The 24,134-nt window shown below is 46.6% G+C and overlaps 1 protein-coding gene and 1 long non-coding RNA gene across 27 annotated transcripts in view; one reads left to right on the top strand and one right to left on the bottom strand.

The window, feature by feature from the left end:
* The window catches only part of LOC100154011 (anosmin-1), a 201,311-nt gene extending 180,692 nt beyond the window's left edge, over nt 1-20,619 (top strand). Inside the window, exons 9-14 of the mRNA XM_085008999.1 lie at nt 475-621; nt 10,470-10,564; nt 12,816-12,987; nt 13,642-13,862; nt 14,854-15,001; nt 16,283-20,619. Coding sequence (XP_084865125.1) covers nt 475-621; nt 10,470-10,564; nt 12,816-12,987; nt 13,642-13,862; nt 14,854-15,001; nt 16,283-16,341 — 842 coding nt within the window. The 3' untranslated portion in view covers nt 16,342-20,619. The remainder of the gene's footprint in view (nt 1-474; nt 622-10,469; nt 10,565-12,815; nt 12,988-13,641; nt 13,863-14,853; nt 15,002-16,282) is intronic.
* LOC102166211 (uncharacterized) overlaps nt 14,387-24,134 on the bottom strand; it is a 544,835-nt gene continuing 535,087 nt past the window's right edge. For 12 of the 26 annotated variants that reach the window (XR_014836087.1, XR_014836085.1, XR_014836091.1 and 9 more), the window contains 2 exons: nt 21,488-21,555; nt 16,750-17,805 (listed from right to left, as the gene is read on the bottom strand). This is a non-coding gene — a long non-coding RNA (uncharacterized LOC102166211). Of the gene's footprint in view, nt 19,193-20,916; nt 21,556-24,134 lie in introns of all 26 variants that reach the window. The other 14 variants (XR_014836088.1, XR_014836086.1, XR_014836093.1 and 11 more) reach the window with 7 other exon arrangements.

Here is a 24,134-nt window from a genome sequence, read left to right as displayed (position 1 = left end):
TCTTCTAATCTGATCCACCAGAAGGACGATGTGGAGGCTGGCCCCATGCGGAGTACACATCCGATGCCCCTTCTCTTCTGGGGCATTCCGTTTTCCTTTGCTGACCCCTCACAAACGCAAAAAAAATCTCCTTTGAGAAAGACTGTTTCCACCTCTTACTAAAATCAGAGCATCTTTCAAGCTCTGCATCTTTCGAACCTGCATCCTCATGGAATGGATGTTGCTCACCCACTTAAATTCAGGGGGTGACGTGTAATACAGCACAAATATATTTTAGGTAGTGATTCCAGCGTATGATGAAGGCGGAGGTGCCATCCGCTTGAACATGAAGGAATCTGTAGGTGCGTTACAGTTTCCTCTAAAACGTAGGCACTCAACTATGAGCGAACAGCAGCGTGAAAGTCACACTGGGATCCCTCTCAGGTCGCATCAGTGCTTTTAACCCGTCACTTAGCCTCTTGTGCTTTATTGTAGAGCAACAACTTGGGAAAACAAGGAAAAGGGTGACGCCAATCCAGCCTCCCTTTCAGAGACGACGGCCCACGAGCCTCCTGGAAATGGGAGCTCCGTTCTTCCAAGACAACCAACTGCAAGCGAAGGTCTACTGGAAAAAGACGGAAGGTGGGCAGGTGGTCTGTGGATCTGCTGTCGGCGCGACGTCAGGAGTCAGCTGCAAAAGTCAGGGTCAGGCCACGCGGCTGATGCGAGGAAAGAGTAGCTGAACACACCCTCCCCCACGTTTTGCAGATGAAATGCCTGGCTGTTCTGAAGTCTGGGTGGGTTGGCCTTGGTGCTGAGGGATCGGTATCACGTGTGGAAATCTGCAGCTTTTTTATAGTTTATCATTTCGCAGACGGTGACCTGTCTCCATTCTTTCCTGGAGGTCCATCTTGTGCCCCAAACTCTCAAAGCAGTCATTGGTTTGTACTGTAAATTTTTGCTCTAAATTAGTTTTTTATTTATGTTTAATTTTTAGAAATGCTTTAATAATGATTTTCATTTTTTCCATTATAGCTGGTTTACAGTGTTCTGTCAATTTTCTGCTGTACAGCAAGGTGACCCAGTCACACATACACATATACATTCTTTTTTCTCACATGATCGTGCTCCATCATAAGGGACTAGACATAGTTCCCTGTGCTCTACAGCAGGATTCACTGCTTATCCATTCCAAAGGCAATAGTTTGCATCTCTTAACCCCAGACTCCCAGTCCATCCCACTCCCTCCCCCTCTCCCTTGGCAACCACAAGTCTGTTCACCAAGTCCGCGGGTTTCTTTTCTGTGGAAAGGTTCACTTGTGCTGTATGTTAGATTCCAGATATAAGTGATATCATATGGTATTTGTCTTTCTCTTTCTGACTTACTTCACTAAGTATGAGAGTCTATCGTTCCATCCATGTTGCTGCAAATGGCAAAACAAAACAAAACAAAAAACCCACAAGACAGACACATCATTTGGAAAAGAAAAGCAGAAGCCAATTATCTTCTCAGTATCATTTCATGAAAATAGCATTTTAGTTGATTTTCTTTCAGAAGTTTGCTCTGCCTCTCTTTCTCACTCTTCTACATGTGTGTGTGTAAAACATAAACACATTTTCATATAATGTTATATTTGCATTCTACATTGGTATCTTTATAACATCTTTAAATGGCTGCCTTGATGGACACGCCATAATATCATACTATGAGTCATGATTCTATGCTACCCAAACACTAATTGCCTTCAGAAGTTCCATCTTATAATTAATACTGCCATGAACATTCAACTTTAGAATAGATAATTTTTTTCTCTGTGGTAAATTCCTTTTGTTCCTTTATTTCCTGTTCTCCTAGAATAGTTATATAATGGAAATAGTACTTTCAGAATGATTTGACAGGCATTTTTATAGTTATCATGTCTAATTCACTTTAAGACAGAAAATCTGAGCAAAATAGATTGTTTCAAGAGTTCAGTTTTAAAAAGTCCTCTCATTTTTCTAAAGTGCTATGTGACTCAGGGTATCGGCTCACATGCCCTAAGGATACTGCTGTTGGAGCTCTTTTCCTCCAGAATTTTCTTCCAAGCCGCTGAATTTCATTCTGTAGCTGAAATAGCATTACCGTTAATGTTTTATTACTGTCACGTTTTAATTTAAGTTCCGTTTTATTTATTGAATATTCAATATTAAATTTAAATTCTGTTATATGTTAATAGAACCATATTACTATATTTAATAATAGCTTTGAATTGATATCAAACTGTAAGACTTATCTGATCTCTGGAACAGTCAGCCCTCCATATCAGCAGCTTCTGTATCTGCAAATTTTAGCCTACCGCAGATGGTGTACTGTGTTTAAGATCTGCAGTTGGTTGACTCCAAGGATGCAGAAGGAGCCGCGGGTTCTTGAGCACTCTCAGAATCTGGTACCCAAGGCGTGGATCCCGTTGGCAATCTCCATTGGACAGCAGAGGATGACTGCTCTTTTCTATTTAACGTGTGAACTCTATGTCAGTATGATGTATGAGTATTAATAAAACAACATGTTTTATTAATATAATATTAGAAATGGGGCGTTCCCCTTGTGGTGCAGTGGAAGTGAATCTGACTAGTATCCATGAGGATGCTGGTTTGGTCCCTGCCCTCTTTCAGTGCGTTAAGGATCCGGTGTTGCCGTGAGCTGCAGTGTAGGTCACAGATGTAGCTCAGATCATGCGTGGCTGTGGCCGGCAGCTGTAGCTCTGATTTGACCCCTAGCCTGGGAATCTCCATATGCCTTGGGTGCAGCCCTAAAAAAAAAGAAAAAGAAAAAGAAAAAACTTAAATACCTGGTGTAATGGAATGAAAATGTCAGCATCCAGATGTAGACAAGTTATACATACAAGAGTAAGCACCCCATTCTGACTTCTAAAACTCATGGTTTCTTTAGCTTGTATCTGAAATTGATACAGGCAGAGTCCTATAGTTTGCCTTTGGCTTCCTGCAGTGAATGCGCTGTGTGGGAAGCTCTCCCGTGCTGTTGCAGGGAGCCGTGACTCATCCGTTTATTCTGCTGCACAGTCGTCCCTAGCACAGCTCCATCTGTGTCCCTCTCCAGCACTTGGTGGAGACCTGGTCTGTCCCAGGGACGGGCTATGATGGACCGTGCTGCTGAGCACATCTAATGAACACATGTCTCTAGACACCCACGTGTGCCTGTTCTCCCACAGAGGTGGGGTTCTTAGGTCACAGAGCATGGTGACCTGTAGAAGATGCCGAGCATTTTCCAAAGTGGTTGGACCAAAAAGCACATGCCCGCCAGGAGGGTAAGACTGCCCCACATGCTCTGCCCACTTGGGACGTTCCATCCTTCTCAGCTTGGCCGTTCTGGTTCGTGTGAAGTGATGGCTCTGTGCTGTTTGCGTGTGCAGTCTCCTGCTCATCCAGGTGCTGAGCACCTTTTCATAGGCTTCTTGGTCGTGGAGCTCCTTTTTAGCAAAGCACTCTTCAACTGTGTAGCCAGCTGTCCCGTGAGAGTCCTTTTGAGGTGGAGTATATGAGGCATCTGCGGGCTTCATTCAGGTATTTTTTCTCCCGCTTTTATTTTTTCCATTGTCTTGGTGTGTCTGAATTTTAGAGATGATCCCTTCATCATTTTGTTTCCTTTAGGTTTATTGCTCATTGTGTCCTGTTGAAGAAATCTTAGGCAGGGGTCACAAGGATGGCCTCCTTATCTCCTAGAGGTTACGATGTCTCATCTTTCTCTCTCAGGCTTCTTCCTAGATTGGATTTTTGTTGGAACATCAACGTTATTTTTCATTCCCTCTTTTTTTTTTTTTTCTAACACAAACATTTTATCAAAGGATAGCTGATTTGCAATGTTATGTTAGTTTTGGGCGTACAGTAAAGTGATTCAGTTATACCTAATTTTTTTTTTTTAGATTTTATATTATAGGTTGTTATAAGACATTGAATATAGTTCCCTGTGCTATATAGTAGGACTTGGTTTTTTGCCTACTTTATATATAGTAGTGTATATCTAATAATTTATCCGTTCTTCTCCTTTCCACTTTGGAAAACATAAGTTTGTTTTCTATATCTGTGAATCTATTTCTTTTTGTAGATAAGTTTATTTTTAACTTTTTTTTTTTAGATTTCACATACAAGTGATATGATATATTTATCTTTGATTTCACTTAGTATGATAATCTTTAGGTCTATTCATGTTGCTGTAAATAGCATTATTTCATTCCTTTTTATGGCTGAGTAGTATTCCATTGTATATATATATGTACCATACATCTTTTAATGGATATTTAGGTTGCTTACATGTCTTAGCTATGGGGAATAATGTTGCTGTGAACATTGAGGTGCATGTATATTTTCTTTTTTCTTTTCTTTCTTCTTTCTTTCTTTTTTGTTTTTTTTTTGTCTTTTTAGGGATGTACCCATGGCATACAGAAGTTCCCAAGCTAGAGGTTGAACTGGAGCTGTAGCTGCTGGCTTATGCCACAGCCATAGCAATGCCAGATCTGAGCCACGTCTGTGACCTACACCACAGCTCATGGCAACGCTAGATCCTTAACCCACTGAACAAGACCAGGGATCAAACCTGCATCCTCATGATACCAGTCAGGTTCATTTCTGCTGAGCAACGATGGGAACTCCTGCATGTGTCTTTTTGAGTTAGAGTTTTGTCCATATACATGTCCAGTAGTGGGACTGCTGATCATATAGTAACTTCATTGTAATTTCTAAAGGAACCTTAATACTTTTCTCCATATGGATGCACTAGTTTACATTTCCACCAGCAGTGTAGGAGGGTTCTCTTTTCTCCACACCCTCTCCAGCATTTGTTATGTGTAGACTTTTCCATGATGGCCATTCTGAATGGTTTGAGGTAATAGCTCATTTAGTTTTGATTTTGCATTTCTTTAATTATTAGCAATAGTCAGCATCTTTTCATGTGCCTATTGGCCATCTGTATGTCTTCTTTGGAGAAATGTCTATTTAGGTCTCTGACCATTTTTAAATTGAGGTTTTATTTTGTTTTTGTTTTTGTTTTGGATATTGAGCTCTATAAACTTTGTATATTTTGCAAATTAATCCCTTGTCAGTCACATCATGTGCAGATATTTTCTCCCACTCCATAGGTTGTCTTTTCAATTTGTTTGTCATTTCCTTTGCTGTGCAAAGGCTTGTAAGTTTGATTAGGTCCCAATTATTTTTGCTTTTATTTCCACTACTCTAGGAGACAAAATATTGCTGTAATTTAAGTCAAAGTGTGTTCTGCCTATGTTTTCCTCTAGGAGGTTTATAGTATCCAGTCTTACATTTTGGTCTTAAATCCATTTTGAGTTTATTTTTGTGTGTGGTGTTAAAAAAATTCTAATTTAATTCTTTCACCTGTAGCTGTCTAGTTTTCCCAGCACCACTTATTGAAGAGAGTGTCTTTTCTCCATTGTACATTCTTGCCTTCTTTGCCATAGACTAATAATTGGCCATAAGTGTGTGGGTTTATTTCTGGGCTTTCTGTCCTATTCCATGATCTATATTTCTGCTTTTGTGCTGGTGCCATACTGTTTTGATGACTATCACCTTGTAGTATAGTCTGAACTCAGGATTCATGATTCTTCCAGTTTTGTTCTTTCTTAAGGTTGTTTGGCTATTTGGGATCTTTTGTGTTTGCATACAAAGTTAAAGTTTTTTTGTTCTACTTCTGTGAAAAAATGGCATTGGTAATTAGATAGGGATTGTGTTGAATCTGTAGATTGCCTTGGGAAGTATTGTCATTTCAGTAGTATTGGTATTTCCAATCCAAGAACACAGAAAGTATATTTCCATCTGTTTGTATCAACCTCAGTTTCTTTCACCAGTACCTTAGTTTTTGGAGTACAGGTATTTTGCCTAATTAGGTAGTTTTATTCCTAAGTATTTAATGATTTTTGATGAGATTGTAGGTGGGATTACTTCTTTAATTTCTCTTTTGTATAGTTCATTGTTAGTATATAGAAATACAACAGATTTCTGTATATTAATTTTGTATCCTTCAAATTTACCAAATTCATTGATGAGCTCTTAGTAGTTTTCTAATAGCATCTTTAGAATTTTCCAGGTAAAGTATCATGTTGTCTGCAGACAGAGACAGTTTTACTTCTTTCTTTCCAATTTGTTTTCCTTTTCTTCTCTGATTACTGTGGGTAGGACTTCCAAAACCAAATTGAATAAAAGTAGTCAGATTGGACATCCTTATCTTGTTCCTTATCTTAGCAGAAATGCTTTCAGCTTTTCACCATTGAGTATGATGTTAGCTTTGGGTTTGTCATGTATGCCCTTTATTATGTTGATGTAGGTTCCCTCTGTGCCCACTTTCTGGAGAGGTTTTTTTTTTTTTCTTTATCATAAATGCATGTTGAATTTTCTTAAAAGCTTTCTCTGCATCTACTGAGATGATCATATGGTTTTTTAGTTTTCAGTTTGTTAATGTGATGTATCACACCAATTGATTTGTGGATGTTGAAAATCCCTTGCATCCCTTGGATAAATACCACTTGATTTTGGTGTATAATCCTTTTAATGTTTTGTTGGATTTGGTTTGCCAGTATTTTGTTGAGGATTTTTTAGTCCATGTTCATCAGTGATATTGGCTTGTCATTTTATTTTTTCTACTGTCTTTGGTTTTGGTTTCTGGGTAATAGTGGCTTCATAGAATGTGTTTGGGAGTGTTCCTTCCTCTGCAAGTTTCTGGAAGAGTTTCAGAAGGATAAGTGTTAACTCTTCTGTAAATATTTGATAGAATCCACCTGCAAAGCCATCTTGTTCTGGACACTTATTTGTTGGAAGTTTTTAAATCACAGTTTCAGTTTCATTACTTGTGATTCATCTGTTAATATTTTGTTTCTTTCTGATTCAGTCTTGGAAGATTGTACCTTTCTAAGAATTCGTCCATTTCCTCTAGGTTGTCCATTTTATTAGCATATAGTTGCTTATAGTAGTCTCTTATGATCCTTTGTATTTCTGTGGTGTCTATTTGTAACTTCTCCTTTTTCATTTCTAATTTTATTGATCTGAGTCCTCTTTTTTTTCTTGATAAGTCTGGCTAAGGGTTTTCAGTTTTGTTGATCTTTTCAAAGAACAAAGTTTTAGTTTCACTGATGTTTTCTGTTGCTTTCTTCGTCTCTTTCATTTGTTTTTGTTCTGATCTTTAAGGCTTCTTTCCTTCTACTAACTTTGGGTTTTGTTTGTTGTTTTTCTAGTAACTTTAGGTGTAAGGTTAGGTTGTTTATTTGAGATTTCCCTTTGTTTCCCGAAGTGAGCTTGTGTTGCTATAAACGTCCCTCTTAGAACAGCTTTTGTTGTGTCCCCTAGGCTTTGGATCATCATGTTTTTATTTTCATTGTCTCTAGGTATATTTTGGTTTCCTTTTTTATTTCTTCAGTGATCCATTGGTTGTTTAGTAGCCTGCTGTTTAGCCTCCATGTGTTTGTGTTTTTTGCCGGTTTTCCCTTGTAGTTGATTTATAGTCTCATAGTGTTGTGGTCAAAAAAAAAAAAAAAAGACCACAGTGCTGTTTCTCTTTTCCTCTTCATCTCCAACTGGTTTAGCATCATTTACTTAAAAAGCAAGTCTTCCCCCAAAGCTCTGTGATGTGCTTTGCCCTAAATCACATATATATGTAAAAACTGACTTCTCAATTGATTTGCCGTATTTTCCAACTTTGTGGCAACACCACATTGCCTTAACTACTGTACATTTATGAATATTTTTAATAATAGTCCTCTGTTTTTTTACTTTGTGCTGTGTGTGTACATCTGAAAACACCACCATGAAGAATGGCTTAGAAGACAGCTGTTCATTTCAATCATGGTTTAAAGCACAGGTTTCATTATCATTTGGGGTTGGAGAAGGCACCAGGTCAGGGGACAGCTACCACTGAGAAGGTGGTTTGTCACTCACAGGTCCCAGAATAGGGGCCCAGTGCCACGTGGGCCACATAGGAAGCACCGGGTCATCCAGAGGTGGGAGAGCTCTCGTCAGGAGCCTTTAGTGGGTTTCTGTGGAGAGGAACAGGCAAGGCAGGGAGGCAGTGTCAGGTGTTGCTAGTCTGAATAATTTCCTTGGCCCTGGGGCAGGGGGCTGTCCTCACTGCCTGGTACCCAGCCCAGGGATGATGAGGGCCTGAGGCTGGGCCCAGACTGTGCCCGCCCCACAGAGGAGGCATGGGGAGCCGGCTCTGGATCCGCACTTGCTCAGGAAAGATACTTGCAGGTGAGTCGTCGGCTGTCTAGCAATTGGCTGCCCTGTAAGGACAGTCAGTCAGTGTCCTTGAGACCTAGCACAGTGGACCATCGCAGATACAAGAAACAAAAAGGCAAGATTACATCAGGGCAAGCAGGGAGCAGTCTGAGAACAGAAACCAAGGTGTGATATTTGAGGTGTTGAGTTTGAAGACCATCTACATGAGCTAGGAAGCTGGGAGCACCCACTCTTCCGGGGACATGCTTGGGTGGAGGTTGAAACACAGAGCCTTGAGCAGGAAGATGCTTAGAAAGCCTGGGGCATGAATGACATTATTCAAAGCGCCAATGGGAGGAGAGGGCGTGCACTGGGGCGTGGCCACGGTGAGAGCCGGGGAGGGGGCGGGGCCAAAGGAACCCTCCATCAGCATCCTCTTAGGAAAATGTATCACGCCCTACAGTAGGTATGGCTACTCCGCATGCCTAGAGCCACGTATATCAATTACACCCCAGGTAACTGCAGCACAGCAAACCAGAATCTGCCCCCTGATGGCTCCCACCAAAGAAAGTCAGACTCACTCTGTGCCCATCTCTGCACCTGGGAACCGGCTGCTCCCAGTAGCTGGAACCGTGCTTTCTGATACGGGAGCCACCAGCCTGTGTTAATTGTAAATTGACTTAAATGAATCAAGATTAAGAATTTGATTTCTCCACTGCATCAACAATACGTTCATTGCTCTAGGGGCTCAAGTGATTGGCAGTCACCACACAGAGATGGTGTTCATGGCTGCAAATAGTTCTGGTGGACGTGCTGGCCCAGTGTGCGCTGCCCACAATGATGTGCCAAATGGATCAGTCCCTCTGCCAACCTCCTTCCAGTCCTAACTAGCAAATCAGCTCCTCCATGAGCCATGCCAGCCACTTTATTTAAAGCCATAACCCTGTCTTAACCCTCCGTATTTCTCTGTAGCCTCACCACCCTCCAGTCTAAGTTCTCTTTTATTTATGCACTTTGTTAACGACTTGTCCAGCCCCTTAATGTTTAAGATCTGTGAGAGCAGCTGCTCCTGGGAACTGCATTATTTCACAATGATGCCTGGAACAGCACCACTTGTTGAAAGGAAGGATATGAATTCACTCATTGATTGACTTCATACTTAATGTATAATGTACAATTCTTTTCCAAAAAAGAAAAAAAAAAAAACCCTTGATGTCTGCCATGTACAAATTTAAAACCTCTAATCAGGGGGTTCCCCTTTTAACTAAACACCATTGGTGCCCACCGGATATCTGTTTATTTTCTCAGATTGAAGGTTCTTCTTTTCTTGTTCCAAAGTGCTCAGAGCAAGTTCCCACCAGACCCACCCAACTTCATCAAAGAGTTTTCCCCTCTGAAAACCTCCATCAAACACTTGGCCTGAGCTTTGGGCTGAGATGCTAATCACCCACGGAAGTGATGCTGTGCCCAGCCTTGGGACACACTGGGGTGATTAGTAATCCCAGGATGCCTGGACCCCCTTTCCCACACTCACTGAGTGGCTCTCATCATTTTGTCTTTTTCCCGCTCGGTCGCCTAGAGTAAAGGCACGTACAGAAAATACGGTGCTCCGGCTGGGAGTGAGCGCCTTGAAGGGGCGATGTTCGCCCCTGGCTTGGGGAGCAGGTCACTTAGGGAGGGGTCACATATGCCGTAAAGGAAGGATACGTTTCTGTGAGGTGCAGGGTGGCTGTTGACTGTGTCTTGCGGTCAGGGGCTCGGTCACAACATGACTCCGGATGGAATACATCTGAACGGCCAGTTCTCCCAGTTGCAGGAGCTGCTTTGGTTCTTGCCTGGGCTCAGTGGCCTTTCTGGCTGCTTTTTCAGGAGGATGCAGGGCTCAGAGATGTGTGAAGGGTCTCTCCTAACCTAGGATGGAAGGGAGACCTGCTGCCCTGTGTCTCCCTTTCTGCTGGGATCTCCTTCCCACAGACACCAAGGCAGCGTTATTCTCCAGGGTGCTTTGCAGTCGTTTTCCTATGACTCTCATTAGTTTTCCTGTCTGGTTCTGGTATTTCAATGCCTGTCTCCTCTGACGATTTATTACTTTGGCTTCACTCTTAATGAGGAAAGTGATCAGAATGCTGCAGGACCCGCCTCCGCAGGTCGGTGGGGGCATTTTCAAGTCACCTGCAGGGCCCTGCTCGCCCTCCCTCTCATGCTTCCAGAACATCGGGCTACGTGCCACGTGACTTCCACACTGTTCCTCACACCTGTTTGTGCTGATGTTACAGATCCCGGTGTCAGTCGGTACCACGTGCAGTGGTCTCCGGAAGTCTGTGCCCACAACGAATCCGCCAGCCTGGAGGCATCCTCGGCCCTGACCCAGGTGAGGAGGGGGAGAAATGCTGACTTCTCAATGGCCGCTAGACTCACCTGGTCTGGGATTAAAGCTGGGCAGAAAGAGATGCACACGGTGTGTCTAATGGATAACTCGTTCTCCCCCAGTCAGCCACTGGACACAGGCCGAGCTGCACACATCCGGTGTCTCCCTTTCATAGCCCCACAGGGGGTGGGGGCGTGGCTGCTGTCATCACACACGGCGGGGGAGGGGTGGTTGCCATGGTCACGGGGTTGGGGGGGAGGGTGGACATGCAGAGAGGAAAGACACAGGTCTACGGGAACTCTCAGGGGAAAGGCTGGCAGGCCCTCTGTGTTTCATCTTAACTGGACACAAGCTCTGAATTATCTGCTGAATTGTGACTCAGCCCAGGACTGAAAAGTCTCATTTTCGCAGTGAACGTCTACGGCACCCTCAACTTCAGCCTCTGTTTTGTGACACTCCTCATTCCACCAGCTCGTCCGGGTATTGAAGGCGAGGGCCCGTCCTGCAGGGAACATGCTAATGTTCTGACTTTAGGAGCACATTACAGCCCTTGGGGACAGTGATTCTGTCCATATGACTCAAAATATTATTCTAAGTATTTTGGGGTTATTACAAGAGTTATAGGGTGGAATCAGCAAACCACAGGAAATGTTTCAGAGGCCACTGGATTAGCATGGTGTCCATAACAGCACTTTATAGAGCGTGTATCAGGACAGTGGAACCCATCTCAGGATATGGCCCCAAAGGTACAAAATATTGATGTGACTGATGTTTAACAAAGGCTTCCTTCTTCTGAACAAGTTCTAAAGCACTCAGTACAATATTTTTAGACTCACTTCTGATCACATAACTAGTAAGATAAATTACTGGGTTTGCAGAAACACACAGCTTTGTGCTGGATTTAACTTGTCCCAACACTGCTCCTTAAATCCCGAAGCTCTTCCCAGAGTTTGTGGCCTTTGGTTTAAAGAAAAGGGGGGGAAAAAAGGAAAACATTGTAAAAAAAGGAAACCTACTTGAAAAGCACTGGAAGAAAGAGCAGCAGGATTTATCAGTCGCTTTGTGGGCAGGGTGTAGGATCTTGTGTTCCTTCCGCGAGCCTTGGAACCAAATGGAACCTGCCTTCCTTCTGGGAGGCTGGCCAATCCCAGGATTATCATCTTTAGATGCTTTTGGAAGATGATAATAATTATTCACGGAGCACATGTACCATGTCTGGCAGAAATCAGAGCAAGGCTCCAAGTTCGAACATCCAGAGCCCCTTAATTCCCGTCACTGCTCCCAAGGCGCGAGGCTAGTTCACCTCTTGCTGCACGTGTCTGCCCCCCTCCATGTGAAAGCATCCTTGAGAGACCCGGGAAGCGGGGTCCTGAGTGGCTAACAGGGGAGTCCAGTGCGTTCCCAGATCCTGAAGAAAAGCGAATAGGGCTCCCGGGCTCAGCCCTCCTCAGCCAGGTCGTTCTCAGCAGCATCTCTCCACCTCCAGGGCTTCTGCTCGTGACTCGGTTCTCAGGGAAGCACCTGCCTCGGTGTTTATCGTCTTGTCTCCCGTTCCCCCTAATCCACGCTGATGTCTGGCAGGGACCCCCACCCTTCACCCAAAGATATTCCCTCTGCGCTGTGATAACTACACCCAGGGAACCGCATAACTGAACAAAGGGAGAAGGAACCGCCTAACACGCTGGAACAGTCGCAGACGTCAGCTCTCTCCTGTCGCGTGAGTTTCGAAGTAAACGTCGTCCTTCTCCGCTGATGCATCTGCGGTTGAACAGAATCACAAAGCGCAAAGTTCCGGCCGGAAGCAATCGCAGCCTCCAACCAGCGGAGGAGAGGCGCTGCCCAAGAACAGCTTCCCTTAATTCAGGAAAAGCTTAGGTCTCAAGCAAGTCTGTGTCTCAGAGCCGCCTGCGTTCGCTTTTTCATCGTCAAAAGTTAGGTTTGTGTTTACAGCTTTACAGCGTGACCCCGCCGCTGCCAGCTCACCAAGGCTGCTTGTGAAGGTCAGAAGTTGGCTGTCCGTTGTGGCATCACTGCGTCTGACGGGGTTCTTGATGTGCCCCATCCCAGGGGAACGCTCTATGACTGTACTTAACCAAAGCAGGGACACTGTCCCCTGGGTGCTTTTTATAAAGGCGGAAGGGCACACACTCCACATAAAGGGAGACAGGCTCGTCGGAACAGGATTTCATCTCCTGCCACTTTGTAGCCCTCCTGAGATTCATTGCTGGCATATTCTCTCTCTGTCTCCCTATAGGAAAATTACATGATTCTTCAAGATCTGTCATTTGCCTGCAAATATAAGGTGACCGTGCAGCCCACACGGCCAAAGGGCCGCTTGAAGGCAGAAACCGTTTTCTTCACTACGCCGCCTTGCTCCGCCCTGAAGGGCAAAAGCCACAAGCACGTCAGCTGCCCTGGAGAAGCAGGTGCGTTTCCCCCAAACACCCCAGAGCAGGTTTGTGACGCGAGCACCTCTGCAGACATTGCCAGACTGCACCTCCCAAGCCCTCAGATCTGAGAGTAAGCGTCTTGCTGAACTGCATGCAGTACCACGCCCAGGTCTGAAGGTAGCACAGGTGGGAATGCCTGCGTCAAGACGTAATTCCAACAGCCCGGAGAGCCGACCTTTGCTGGCACTGTTTCCCCTTTGGAAATAGGCCAAACGGCCGTGCACTGCTTTGCCCTGGTGCACTCTTATCTTTGTCCCACCCCGGGCCATGACAGTTGCTTTTACGCCCTTCCCAAAGCCAGTCTTTACTTTCCAATGCCCCGTCCCACACCCGGGACAACTATTCACAGAGGCGTCCCCTGAGTTCCCTTCTAGGGACTTCTGACACCACCCATATAGTAACGACTGTTCTCCCTTCTCACCGCAGTTGTGTCAGATCGCAGAATTCTGTGTCTTCCACCCCCAAAGCAGGGCCCTAAACATACCACAAAGCCTCAGAGGCACTTAGCCCGGAGGCCACGTGGCTTCCTGCGCCCAGGAGCGGCTGCCTGAGGTCCCCAGCGAGGAGCACCGGGCAGGGCCCGCCCCCACTTTTTCCAGCCGCCGGACCCTGGTCTTTTTCCTGCTGCAGGTCACATTCACTCCAGAGTACAAGCCAAGCCCGAGAACCTCTCCGCCTCCTTCGTGGTCCAGGACGTCAGCATCACAGGACACTTCTCGTGGAAGATGGCCAAGGCCACCCTCTACCAGGCCATGACCGGCTTCCAGGTGACCTGGGCGGAGGTCACCACCGAGAGCAGGCAGAACAGCCTTCCCAACAGCATCATCTCGCAGTCCCAGATCCTGCCCGCGGTAGGTGCCCGAGGCCACCCGGCTTCACCATCAGGGGCGGGCATCTCTATCTGGGGAGGGCGGGGTCCCGGAGACCCACTCATCCGTCTTCTTCTGAGGATGTCAGTTTGCAAGTGTGAACGACACACAACTGTGCTTGTGAGTCAGCTATCATCGGATAAATTTTGGTGACCAGCGCCCGCTCTTCATACCTTATCCTGTCTACCTGGTACAAAGTGATTTAACCATTTCCAACAACCCTGGCTAACCCATATCCCTGTGTCCCAAGTATACATGCCCTGTTTAAGGGTTAACGGGGGGAAAATAGCTCAAAGCAGCTTTTCTTCTCCTCTCCCCTTTAAATTTGGCCAGAGCCCATAATGAGTTGGCCTGTCTTCTAGGCTACTTAATTCTTTGGCTTGGAGAAAAAAGCCATGTGTGGGCTTTTACCCGCTCTAAAAATGCCCTTAGAATATCTAACGCTTACTCAAAAAAACAAAAAAATACCCAAAAACTTAAATCCGGGAAGGAAAACATCCATGGAATTAGAAAGTAATTATTCTAGGTACACGTGCTAGATTTTATTGAGTTTGGAGAACAATGTGCTGGCATAAACATTTTTGGAGATGGGCACGGACAGATACTGTCCTTGATGGACCATGGTTGGCTCGTTCATTGAGATGGGGATTGCCAAGCATTCGTCACCAGAAGTGCCTGGGAACCGCGTAGGTTGAGGAATAACAAGTGCAGTTGGCGGGGGCGGGGAGGGCTGAGAACTGGCCCCTGTACATCTTAACCTGCCAACCGCCCCCAGCTGCCAAGAACTGGGCTCTGGTGCCGAGACTGCCAGGCAGCGCTCTCGCAAAGGGACATTGTACCAACTCCGTGGCGGGGTCAGAACACGCATCGACACCGCCCTGTTGTGTGCGAGGGAAGGGTCAGCGCAGGAGTCCCTTGGGTGTGGTGTTGGCAGAGGTCTTTGACGGCGCCTCCTGTCCCGTTCCTCCCCCAGGATCACTACGTGCTCACGGTGCCCAGTCTGCGGCCGGCCACCCTCTACCGCCTGGAGGTGCAGGTGCTGACGGCGGCGGGGGAGGGGCCCGCCACCATCAGGACCTTCCGGACCCCTGATCTCCCGCCCTCGGCTGCGGCTGCGCACAGTGAGTGCCAGGCCCCGCCCCCGGGCTTGCGGGCACAGAGAAAGTCTTGGGGAATAAAGAACACAGGCACATCGTGGCAGACCCCTAGGGGTACGGGGTCTCTGTAGCCGAACTGCTCTCTGCCGCCCCATTGCTTGTCGGATGCTCTCCAGCCACCTGGGCGGAAGCTGTGGGCATCCTGCTCACGGCCCCTTCCCTCCCCTTCTCTAGGGCCTTTCATGAGACCATCTTTTCCTCGGTGAGGCATGCTTTTTCCTTGTCCTTTAACTACAAATACATATGAGGGAAAATCTATAATCGCATATCCATCTGAAACTTAAAAAATCCTCTTCAAATACGATGATACAGGAACTCATATCTCACTACAGAGTGTATGTTCTTATTACATAGAGTTTTACTGTAATCTGTATTACATGAATTTTCTTCATACGATGCCCCACATCAATCTATTTGACTTACCACTAAATCAAGTAGCTTGAAAATAACTGTCACCTAGTGTCTCAAAACAATGAGCCGCCTGTTGCTTTTTATATCATGTACTTTTCTTCCAGATTCAGCTTTAAAAACATGTCAAAGGTTCATATGTTGATAGAAAACTGAAAAGTCAGCCTAGTTTTACTTTTGATTTAAAAAAAAGGTGGTGCAGCAGAAACGAATCTGACTCGCATTCATGAAGCCATGGCTTCAATCCCTAGCCTCGCTCAGGAGGTTAAGGATCCGGCGTTGCCGTGGGCTGTGGTGTCGGTCGCAGACGTGGCTCAGAGCTCATGTGGCTGTGGCGGTGGCGCAGGGAAGCAGGTGTCGCTCCAATTTGCCCCCTTCCGTATGCCCACGAGCTTCCCTATGCTGAGGGTGCGACCCTAAAAAGCAAAAGAAGAAAAACAAAACAAAAAGCAGTGAATCAAATTTGCCCTGATAGCTTTTTATACTTAGGGCTTTTTATAGTTAAAACTAGAAAGTGTCACAGTGGGAGAGCTTGAGGCCTCTGCTCTTTGTCCGGGTGGGTGACTGCCGTCCCGAAGTTCCTCTCTTGAGTTTCTGTTCAATACAAGTACGTGTTCATTTTAGCACTTTTTGGAGACGAGACAAAGGATTTTGTTTGCTTAGATCACTGTGAAGGGAAAGGTGTTTGTCTCCTTTTATGGTTTGGAGGAAGGAACAGAAGAGAAGAGAAGGGAGAGACAGAATGGGCTCAGGGTCAGGCCAGGAGGGGCCGGGACCTGCAGGGAACACGCTGGGGTAAGGCGATGCGGCTGACACGTGTGTTCTGTCCCTCCCCAGGACCCCACCTTAAACATCAGCATGCGCATCATTACAAGCCGCCTCCCGAAAGATACTGACCTCTTCCCGCAGATGCCTGACAGCTGATCGACTGACCGCGTGAGCTCTTGGGCCCTCCCGGACTGGCCGCGCCTGCTCCCGGAGGCAGCAGGTGTCCCTGTTAAGCCTCTGGCCCTCATCTACCTGCACTGCACGCAATGCTTCCACCCAGGTGGGATGTGGCCAGAAAGCAGTGGCAGGCAGTGAGCCCCTGAAGGTGCATAGCAGTTTCCTTTGAGAATGGAGGAGGCCAAGGGTGGGCCTGGGTCCTGGCAATGTCTGTTTCCCCCTTTGGTGTGGCTAATTGCAACGGAATGACTGTAGATCCCAGGTGTCCCTGAATTTGGACCAGCAAATGCTCAAAAGAAACCCGCGTAATAAATACCTAATTTCTACATGTAAGAAGCATACTGAACATACACATATTAGGCATAAAGTTTATCAATAAACACTTTAAAATTATGGATTGGATTTGCAAAATCCACTAAGATGATACAGTTTTTCAGGCCCTGTTTATTCACATATTTAAGACAGTTGCTATCAGGTGTGATCATTGTAACAGAGCATTTGTAACCTGAAATATACCATGAATTGACACATGAAATGCTCCCTCTGCAAGTGCTTAAGCTTCGTTCTCCACAAAGGCAAGGAAGACCGCCTGCCTGCGAACAGTGACTTAGGCAAGATACCCAGAACAGCAGGGAGTCGTGATGTACGCTGCTCTCCGGACGTTGCCTGGGCGAAATGAAAATTCTTCTCTGGGGCATACGCGTCCATATTTCATTCTATGAGACTGATTGTCCTGTGACATTGTCTTATTTCTATTTTCCTTTTTCTTCCTTCCCGTGGAAAACAGCTGCTGGTGTGTTCTGTTTTGCTGCTCACAGGTCCCTAAAACGTAACAAAACCTCTGGCTTGAGAGGCGAGCATCCCAGCAATTTGAGTATTTCCAAATCTTTATTGAGCTTGGCCTGTTCTTAATCCAGGCATGCTCTTTGTACGGCCGAATCTTCTCCGCAATGTGCAGAGGGAGGAGGGCCTCTGGTTGGGAGAGGTGGACAGCTATTGGATGAACGCTTCTTTACTCATTCAGATCTCTGGCATCTGGTTTGAAGACTCCCAGACTCCACCCTACCCACGTGTATCACAAAGTCAAGTCAGATCACGCTGTCAGTATATGGTACTGCAGGCTGCGTTGGGGCGGCTTGCAACCCAGAAATATTTGGTTTAATAGAGTTTTCTTCTTGAGGGCATACCCATGTGTATGTTTTGAAACAGGTCTGTATGTATGTGGGTCTGCATACTGATGCGTGTCTGTGGGTACGTACATAGAAATACAGACGCACACACAGACTCACATACAAACGTGCCTATACGTTGAGTACGGACCATGGAAGATGTTTTCCTAGCTCACCAATGGCGGATAAAGGTACGGTTCTTCTCACGGGCCTCACGATAATCGGTTTTCCTCCTCAGTATTGATTCTACGAGAAAAGAGCCACTGATCAGCATCAAACATGGTAAAGGAAGGGCTTCCTTGTGCATCCACACAAGCCAAACGAAGACATTTTCAGTAACGCCTTGCCAGGGTTTTCATGGTGGGTCTTGGAACTCGGTGTTGTGTTCCGTCTTCTAAATGCCCGCAGTGGCCCTGATGCGCCTGCTGAACAGCAGCCAGAGGACTTGCTCTCTGCCAGGCCTCACACTTGCTCGAAAAGCAGAGGGCACATAGCACAGAAAGTAATGCGGTGGCCGCATCGATGCCTCTGCTTAGGGAACCCCGTCTGTAAGCACAGACCCTCAGCGGCGAGGCCAAGGCTTTCCTGGGCATGAAGATATATTACACGTTGTTAAGGCTGGCAGGGTTTGCCGCTCTGGACAGGAGGTCTCAGCATGGAAGTTCACAGGGCCTCTGACCGTTTTTTTGCAGTTCCTAAAGTGGCCTGCGATGGACTTACCACCGTGTGTCCTGAAATCACCTGGCTCCTAGAATCTTGGATTTTGACAGGAGAGAACAGGAGCAGCCTTCACTTAAAAAACACCGCTGCGCTTGAGCAAACACAGAGGCCTTCTCTGAAACGACGATTTATCCGTGTGCCATGCCCAGCAGCGGACCTGCCAAATCTTAAACTTTCAAAAATAAGGTTGATTTTCACCTGAATTTGTCATGAGCAAATCCAAGCATTCGTGCCAGCAAATTTCTGTACTGTTAAATCGTTGCAAGGCACGAGTATATACATAGATAAAAGTATTACTAAATTATTAAATAAGTTTAATTTTATGAAATTTCATTATGTTTCTTTTGTCTGGGTCATAGACATTGAGCAAATATATTTTCTGTTCTGATAAAGGTTCTTAAGACTGCACATTCCCTAAAAAATTTAAGTAGCTCTTAGGAACATGTCATTTGGCTATAATATTCAAGAATTTAAATTTTATTACAGAAAATAATAAAAAGAAGAAAATACTATTAAAAAGAAAGTACTATGAGGCAGTAAAAGTTTCTTTTATGAATTTCAATAATCGTCCATAATATTCAAGTAAGCAAACATGGAACTGCAACTTTTTGAATTTTAAAAATTTGAGTGCCCTAATCAAGGGCTGAAGCATCAATGTTTTTGATTTTCCAACACAGGTTTAGCGGCTGATTCCCTGATAGGCGTTACTGCACTTAGATGCCTCCGTCTCATATGAGAAACATTATATTAAGGGATGGTATTTACTCTTGAAAAGCCTTGAGCTCATCAAACATGAAGCCATCACATGCAAGTGGCTAACAGCACCCGTGGCGGCTCCATGCATTTTTTTTTTTTTTTTTTGGTCTTTTTGCCTTTTCTAGGGCCACTCCTGCGGCATATGGAGGTTCCCAGGCTAGGGGTCCAATCGGAGCTGTAGCCAATGGCCTTCACCAGAGCCACAGCAACGTGGGATCTGAGCCGCGTCTGCGACCTACACTACACTCACGGCAACGCCGGATCCTCAACCCCTTGAGCAAGGGCAGGGATCGAACCCGTAACCTCATGATTCCTAGTCGGATTCGTTAACCACTGCGCCAGGACGGGAACTTCGGCTCTATGCATTCTTAACGAGCATTCTCCCTCTAAGACGGTTTATCGGAGCTGCCCTCGTGATCTCAGGAGACTCCGCAGAGCAGCTGTGCAGGAACGCGCGTATGTCCCTCACGTCATTCAGCTGTAATACGACATAGTTAAGACATGCGGTTTATGACGTAGTTTTCTGAAATGCGTAGGGAACACAACCTCAAGTTTAAAAGTGCACCTGCGTGATAGAAACTGCAAGAACCTGGAAGCAGCCCACTGAGCCGGATCCCTCCGCCTCCGCACTGCTGAGACTTGGGGGTGCGGCTTCTCTCCGGGGGGCGTCCTGTGCACTGAGGAGGGTGGGGCAGGCCAGGAGCCCCTCCCCAGGCTGTGAGAACCACGCGTTCCCCAGCCACGGCCCACCACCCTCTCTGGTGGGCAGCCCAGATGAGAGCCACTGCATCGCAGAAGAGTCTACCGCGAATGGATGAGCCGTTGCCCTGCGCGAGGAGCGCGGTCAATTGCAGGGGTAGGGGGCCAGCTGGGTAAGGCAACTGTCTTTCACCTCCACTGGAAAATCTGATTAAAAAGGCTGAATTTAGACTTGCGTCGGTGTTAATGTGAGTACAAAGAGTCATTCTGTGCGACAATCCGTCATTTGTGATCACGGCTTATCTGCTTAATGTCGTTTGCTGCGCCGTGTGCTGCGGGGGCCCCCAAACGTACTAATTCCCGTGATTGCACATGTCTCTAAGTCTTGTTATACAGACTTTTCACACCTTCACCAGAACACAGAGGCTAAATAGCTGTTGCATGTACTTTAAAATTCATGTAAAATATCAATCGATACCTAAAGATGGTGACGCTTACCTGTGGTTTTGCATGGCCAGACTCAGCTTCTTAGCTCTACTGAATATTTTAGCAAGTTACACAGTCACAGAGGGATTCACGGAGGCTGTATGTAAAGCTATTGTTATTTTTCCTGAGTTATAGGGTAGGGTACAGGAACAAGACGGCAGCCTTCTCAGCAGATGGCCCCTAGAAATCCTGTCCCTTAGAACAGTCATTTCAAGCCAATATTTATTTATGTATGTAATAAAAAATGTGTGTCTGTCATGTTATTTAGAGAGACATAATCTTGTAAAAAAATTTGTAAAAAACAAAAACATATTGTAAATAGCCTGATATTCCGTGACTCATTATTTTCATGTTAGAGTTTGTACATACTGATTCCGTAATAAAGGATCTTTAAACCTGCCCGGTGGACTAGCCTCATGGATTTCCTGGGGTGGGGTGGGGGAACCCCACACGTTCTTTTCCATGTTAAAAGAAAAATCAGCGTTCCTGTCATGGCTCAGCAATTAATGAACCCGACTAGCATCCAAGAGGACTCGGGTTCAATGCCTGGCCTCGCTCCGTGGGTTAAGGATCCGGTGTTGCCGTGAGCTGTGGTGTCGGTTGCAGACGCGGCTCGGATCCGGCGTGGCTGTGGCTGTGGCGTAGGCTGGTGGCTACAGCTCCGATTCGACCCCTAGCCTGGGAACTTCCATGTGCCGCATGTGAGGTCCTCAAAAAAGAAAAATCAACAGTGTGCTATGATCCCAGAGAGATGCAAAGACCTTACCTGTCCCTGTCGGGATGAATGGAATGTACGGTCTGGTAAACCCAAGGAGGCAGCCTGTCATCCTGTAGGAAATCTGCTGGAGTTTTCAACTCTGCAGAGTTCTTGGACCAGGCTGACAGCCATCCCTTGTCAGGGTTTGGGGGGCATTTCTCATCAATAGCCTACACTTTTAGATCACTGACCCCCAGGATATATGGCAAAAAGGCTAGATCTGTGTCGTGCTATACGGTAAACCCACATCTCTGTGTCTCCAACACAACAGGCCCCTGAAGGCTAGAGTCCAATTTCCAAGCAGAGTCTGGGAGGTTACAGCAGGCCCCACGCCGAGGTGCGGCCGGCACACTGCATCTCTGCAGGTGAGCGAGAAGAACGCTGTTCCAAAGCACGAGTCCGTAAACTGCTGCAGAGGAAAACCTGGGAGATTCCTTTTCCCATAAGGTCACCGACTGATTTTGTCTATACATTCATTCAGCAGACATGCCCTTCATTTCTGTCACCTACCTGGTCTTGTTCTCCAGGTGGGGCACTGACCAAGCCTGGCGGTTCCTTGTTTCCAGAGGCTTTTCATCCTAGCAGAGAGAGAGAGACCACAAAGAAATAAGTATGAAGCAGCATGGGAAACAAGGAAACACAGCCCTGTGTTAGGGGCGACAGTGGGGCTCCTGAGTAAACTGTTTTTCATCCAGGACTCTGACAGATCAGGTCAGACTGAGGTCGGAGAGCCCCGGGCCCCCAGATGGGCAGCTGCAGCCAGTCTCTCCCTGACTGTTCAAGATAAGACACCTGCAGGAGCATGAGGCCCTGGTCAGGTGACAGACAAGATGGTCCCGACTTCCTCTCACCCTCCTCTGGGTGAGAGGGACTTCCACGCCTGATCCATGCGCAGAGAAGGCCCTCCCTCTAGGGAGGGGCCTAGGCGGAGAGGAGTTACCAGCCCATCATGTCTCCTGCCAACCTCCCAGAGGCCTTCACGCAGAGATACAATGTGGCTAAAAGACTCAAGTGCACAGTGGAAGGAGCCTGAGTCAGTCGCAACATGGGCCCAAACAAGATAGCTGGCTAAGGACCACACCCCCTCCCCCGACATCCCAGACGACACCCCTGCAACAGAATAGCGGTCTAAGCCCCTGCAACAGAATAGCGGTCTAAGCCCCTTTACTACATGCAGCTCGTTCTTCAAGCTTGCCCCTGTGCTCCTTCACCCATACTGGGCTTTTAATAAACTCTGCACCTGCTTCACCATCTTGGTCCCTTTGCTGAATTCCTTTCAAGGGAGACAAGGATGAGGGTCCTCTGACTGCGAACTCAAGACCTGTGTGTTGGGAAGAAACCAGCCATGTGGGGGGGAGGGGGGGGTGGGCCCTGCACGGGGACATGCCTGGGGCACAGAGCTCTGATCTGTGCCTCTGAGGTTGGAGGCTGGGGTTACTAAGTATTGTCAGAAGCCACTTTTTCTCCTTTCTTCTTTGGCTTCAGAAGCCACTCTCCTTTTTAAAATGATGGGATTTTCCTGACAAAAATCACAGAAAAGTGTTTGTGTGTCCTGATAATCAGAAGACTTTACATTCTAGAGAGATGGTTCTGGTCGGTGCTTAGTAATTTTCAAACAGGGATGAGAGGTGCTTTAAAAACGATACGAGCAACCCCTTAGAATCTGTACATAAAAGGCACCTACTGCATGAGTGCATTTTTCTTGTGAACTTCGTAGAACAGGAAGCTCTGTGGAGGCAGAAAACAGAGTGGAAGTCGTCAGGGCTTGGGGAGAGGATGGGAAGTGACTGCTTCATGGGGACGGAGTCTCCTTTTGGAGATAATAAAACTGGTTTGGAACTGAGCAGATGGGAGGGTTGTACATTTTGAACATGAACTAAATGCCACTGAATTACACACTTTAAAAGGGTCTACTTTATCGTCTACCTGTCTTAACTGCAATAGAAAAAATAGATTAGCAGTCCTAGCTCAGTTCCAAATACAAACATATATCATATTCAATTTCAGTACAAATACAACTCATTTGCTGTGTAAATGATCACTCTAATTTTTAAATGAAAAGTAAGCAGAAGTGATGCCACAGAAAGCCTGTTCCTGGTCTTGATCTTGCCGAGGGAGGATCTGGTACTCCCATGTCCCCCAGGTACCCCGTGTTGTGTCACAGCTGGTGCCCCTCCTGACCATGGCTGCTGGGGCCGCCATAGTGCTGAGCCCCCATGCCAGCTGCTGGAGCTACCATCACCACTAAGCCCTCTTCCCCTGTGTCCTCCTGCCCTTGATGCTCTCTTTCCTCAGAGCCCTCGTCCACTCTGGGGTCTGATCCTGTACCCCTTACCTACTCTGGGGTCTGAGGCTGTACCTTCCAGCAGGTGCATGCCCACCACCCCTCTATCTGCTTCCTGCCCTCCATTCTTCCATCCACTCCTGCAAAGCCCAGTGAGACTGTGGGCTCCTGGCCCAGAGGTCAGGCCTGAAGCTTCCAAGAAAAACAACTTCTGCACATCTTTGACTCCTTGGGCTACATTATGGTGTCCACAGGGTTGGCAAGTGGGTGGGATGCCATGGCAAAGACTCAAAATGCAATGAATATCTTTTGTATTGTTTCCTTTGAGGAGATGCTTTCACACAGACATGTCTTGAGAACATGACTCTGTTGTAAGTTGGAGAACATGTTTATATGCAACAGCCATTTATGGAAATGTCACGCTCAGAGAGAGCTGTGGGTGACAGAATTTTAAAAAGAGTAAAAACTGGGCCCTGTCTTGTGATACACAGAGTGTGCCTGGCCAGTTCTGCCCACCCCACACTATAGTTTAGAGTCAGATCTGGGGCTGACAGGTCCTGGGAGAGCCCTGCCACAGAGCATCCCAGGTCCCAGGGGGAACACAACCACCTTGACTCCTGAAGCCACAGTGCGACCCCCACCTGAAGCCTCCAGTACCAGCCCACTTCACAGCACAGCCTGCACTGGGTCTAGGACAAACACAGTGGAGAAAGAAAATTGGGCTGCTGCTGGGCAGAATCAGAGAGGTCTGCATAGGTACTGCTGTGACCACATGGGCCTCATTTACCTCACCGTTCACTTCCTTGGGGACGCAGCACATATTTAAGGGCAACTTAGGCTGATCCAACCCAATCCTCAGGGCTTCTACTCCAA

Source organism: Sus scrofa, chromosome Y (genome assembly GCF_054392235.1).
Source record: "Sus scrofa isolate SSC_HxYL_T2T_F1_AM1 chromosome Y, Sscrofa_HxYL_maternal_Yorkshire_Landrace_v2.0, whole genome shotgun sequence".
NCBI classification, from domain to species: domain Eukaryota; kingdom Metazoa; phylum Chordata; class Mammalia; order Artiodactyla; family Suidae; genus Sus; species Sus scrofa.
The sequence above is the reverse complement of the archived record's forward strand: the minus strand, read 5'-3'. Positions and strand labels throughout refer to the sequence as shown.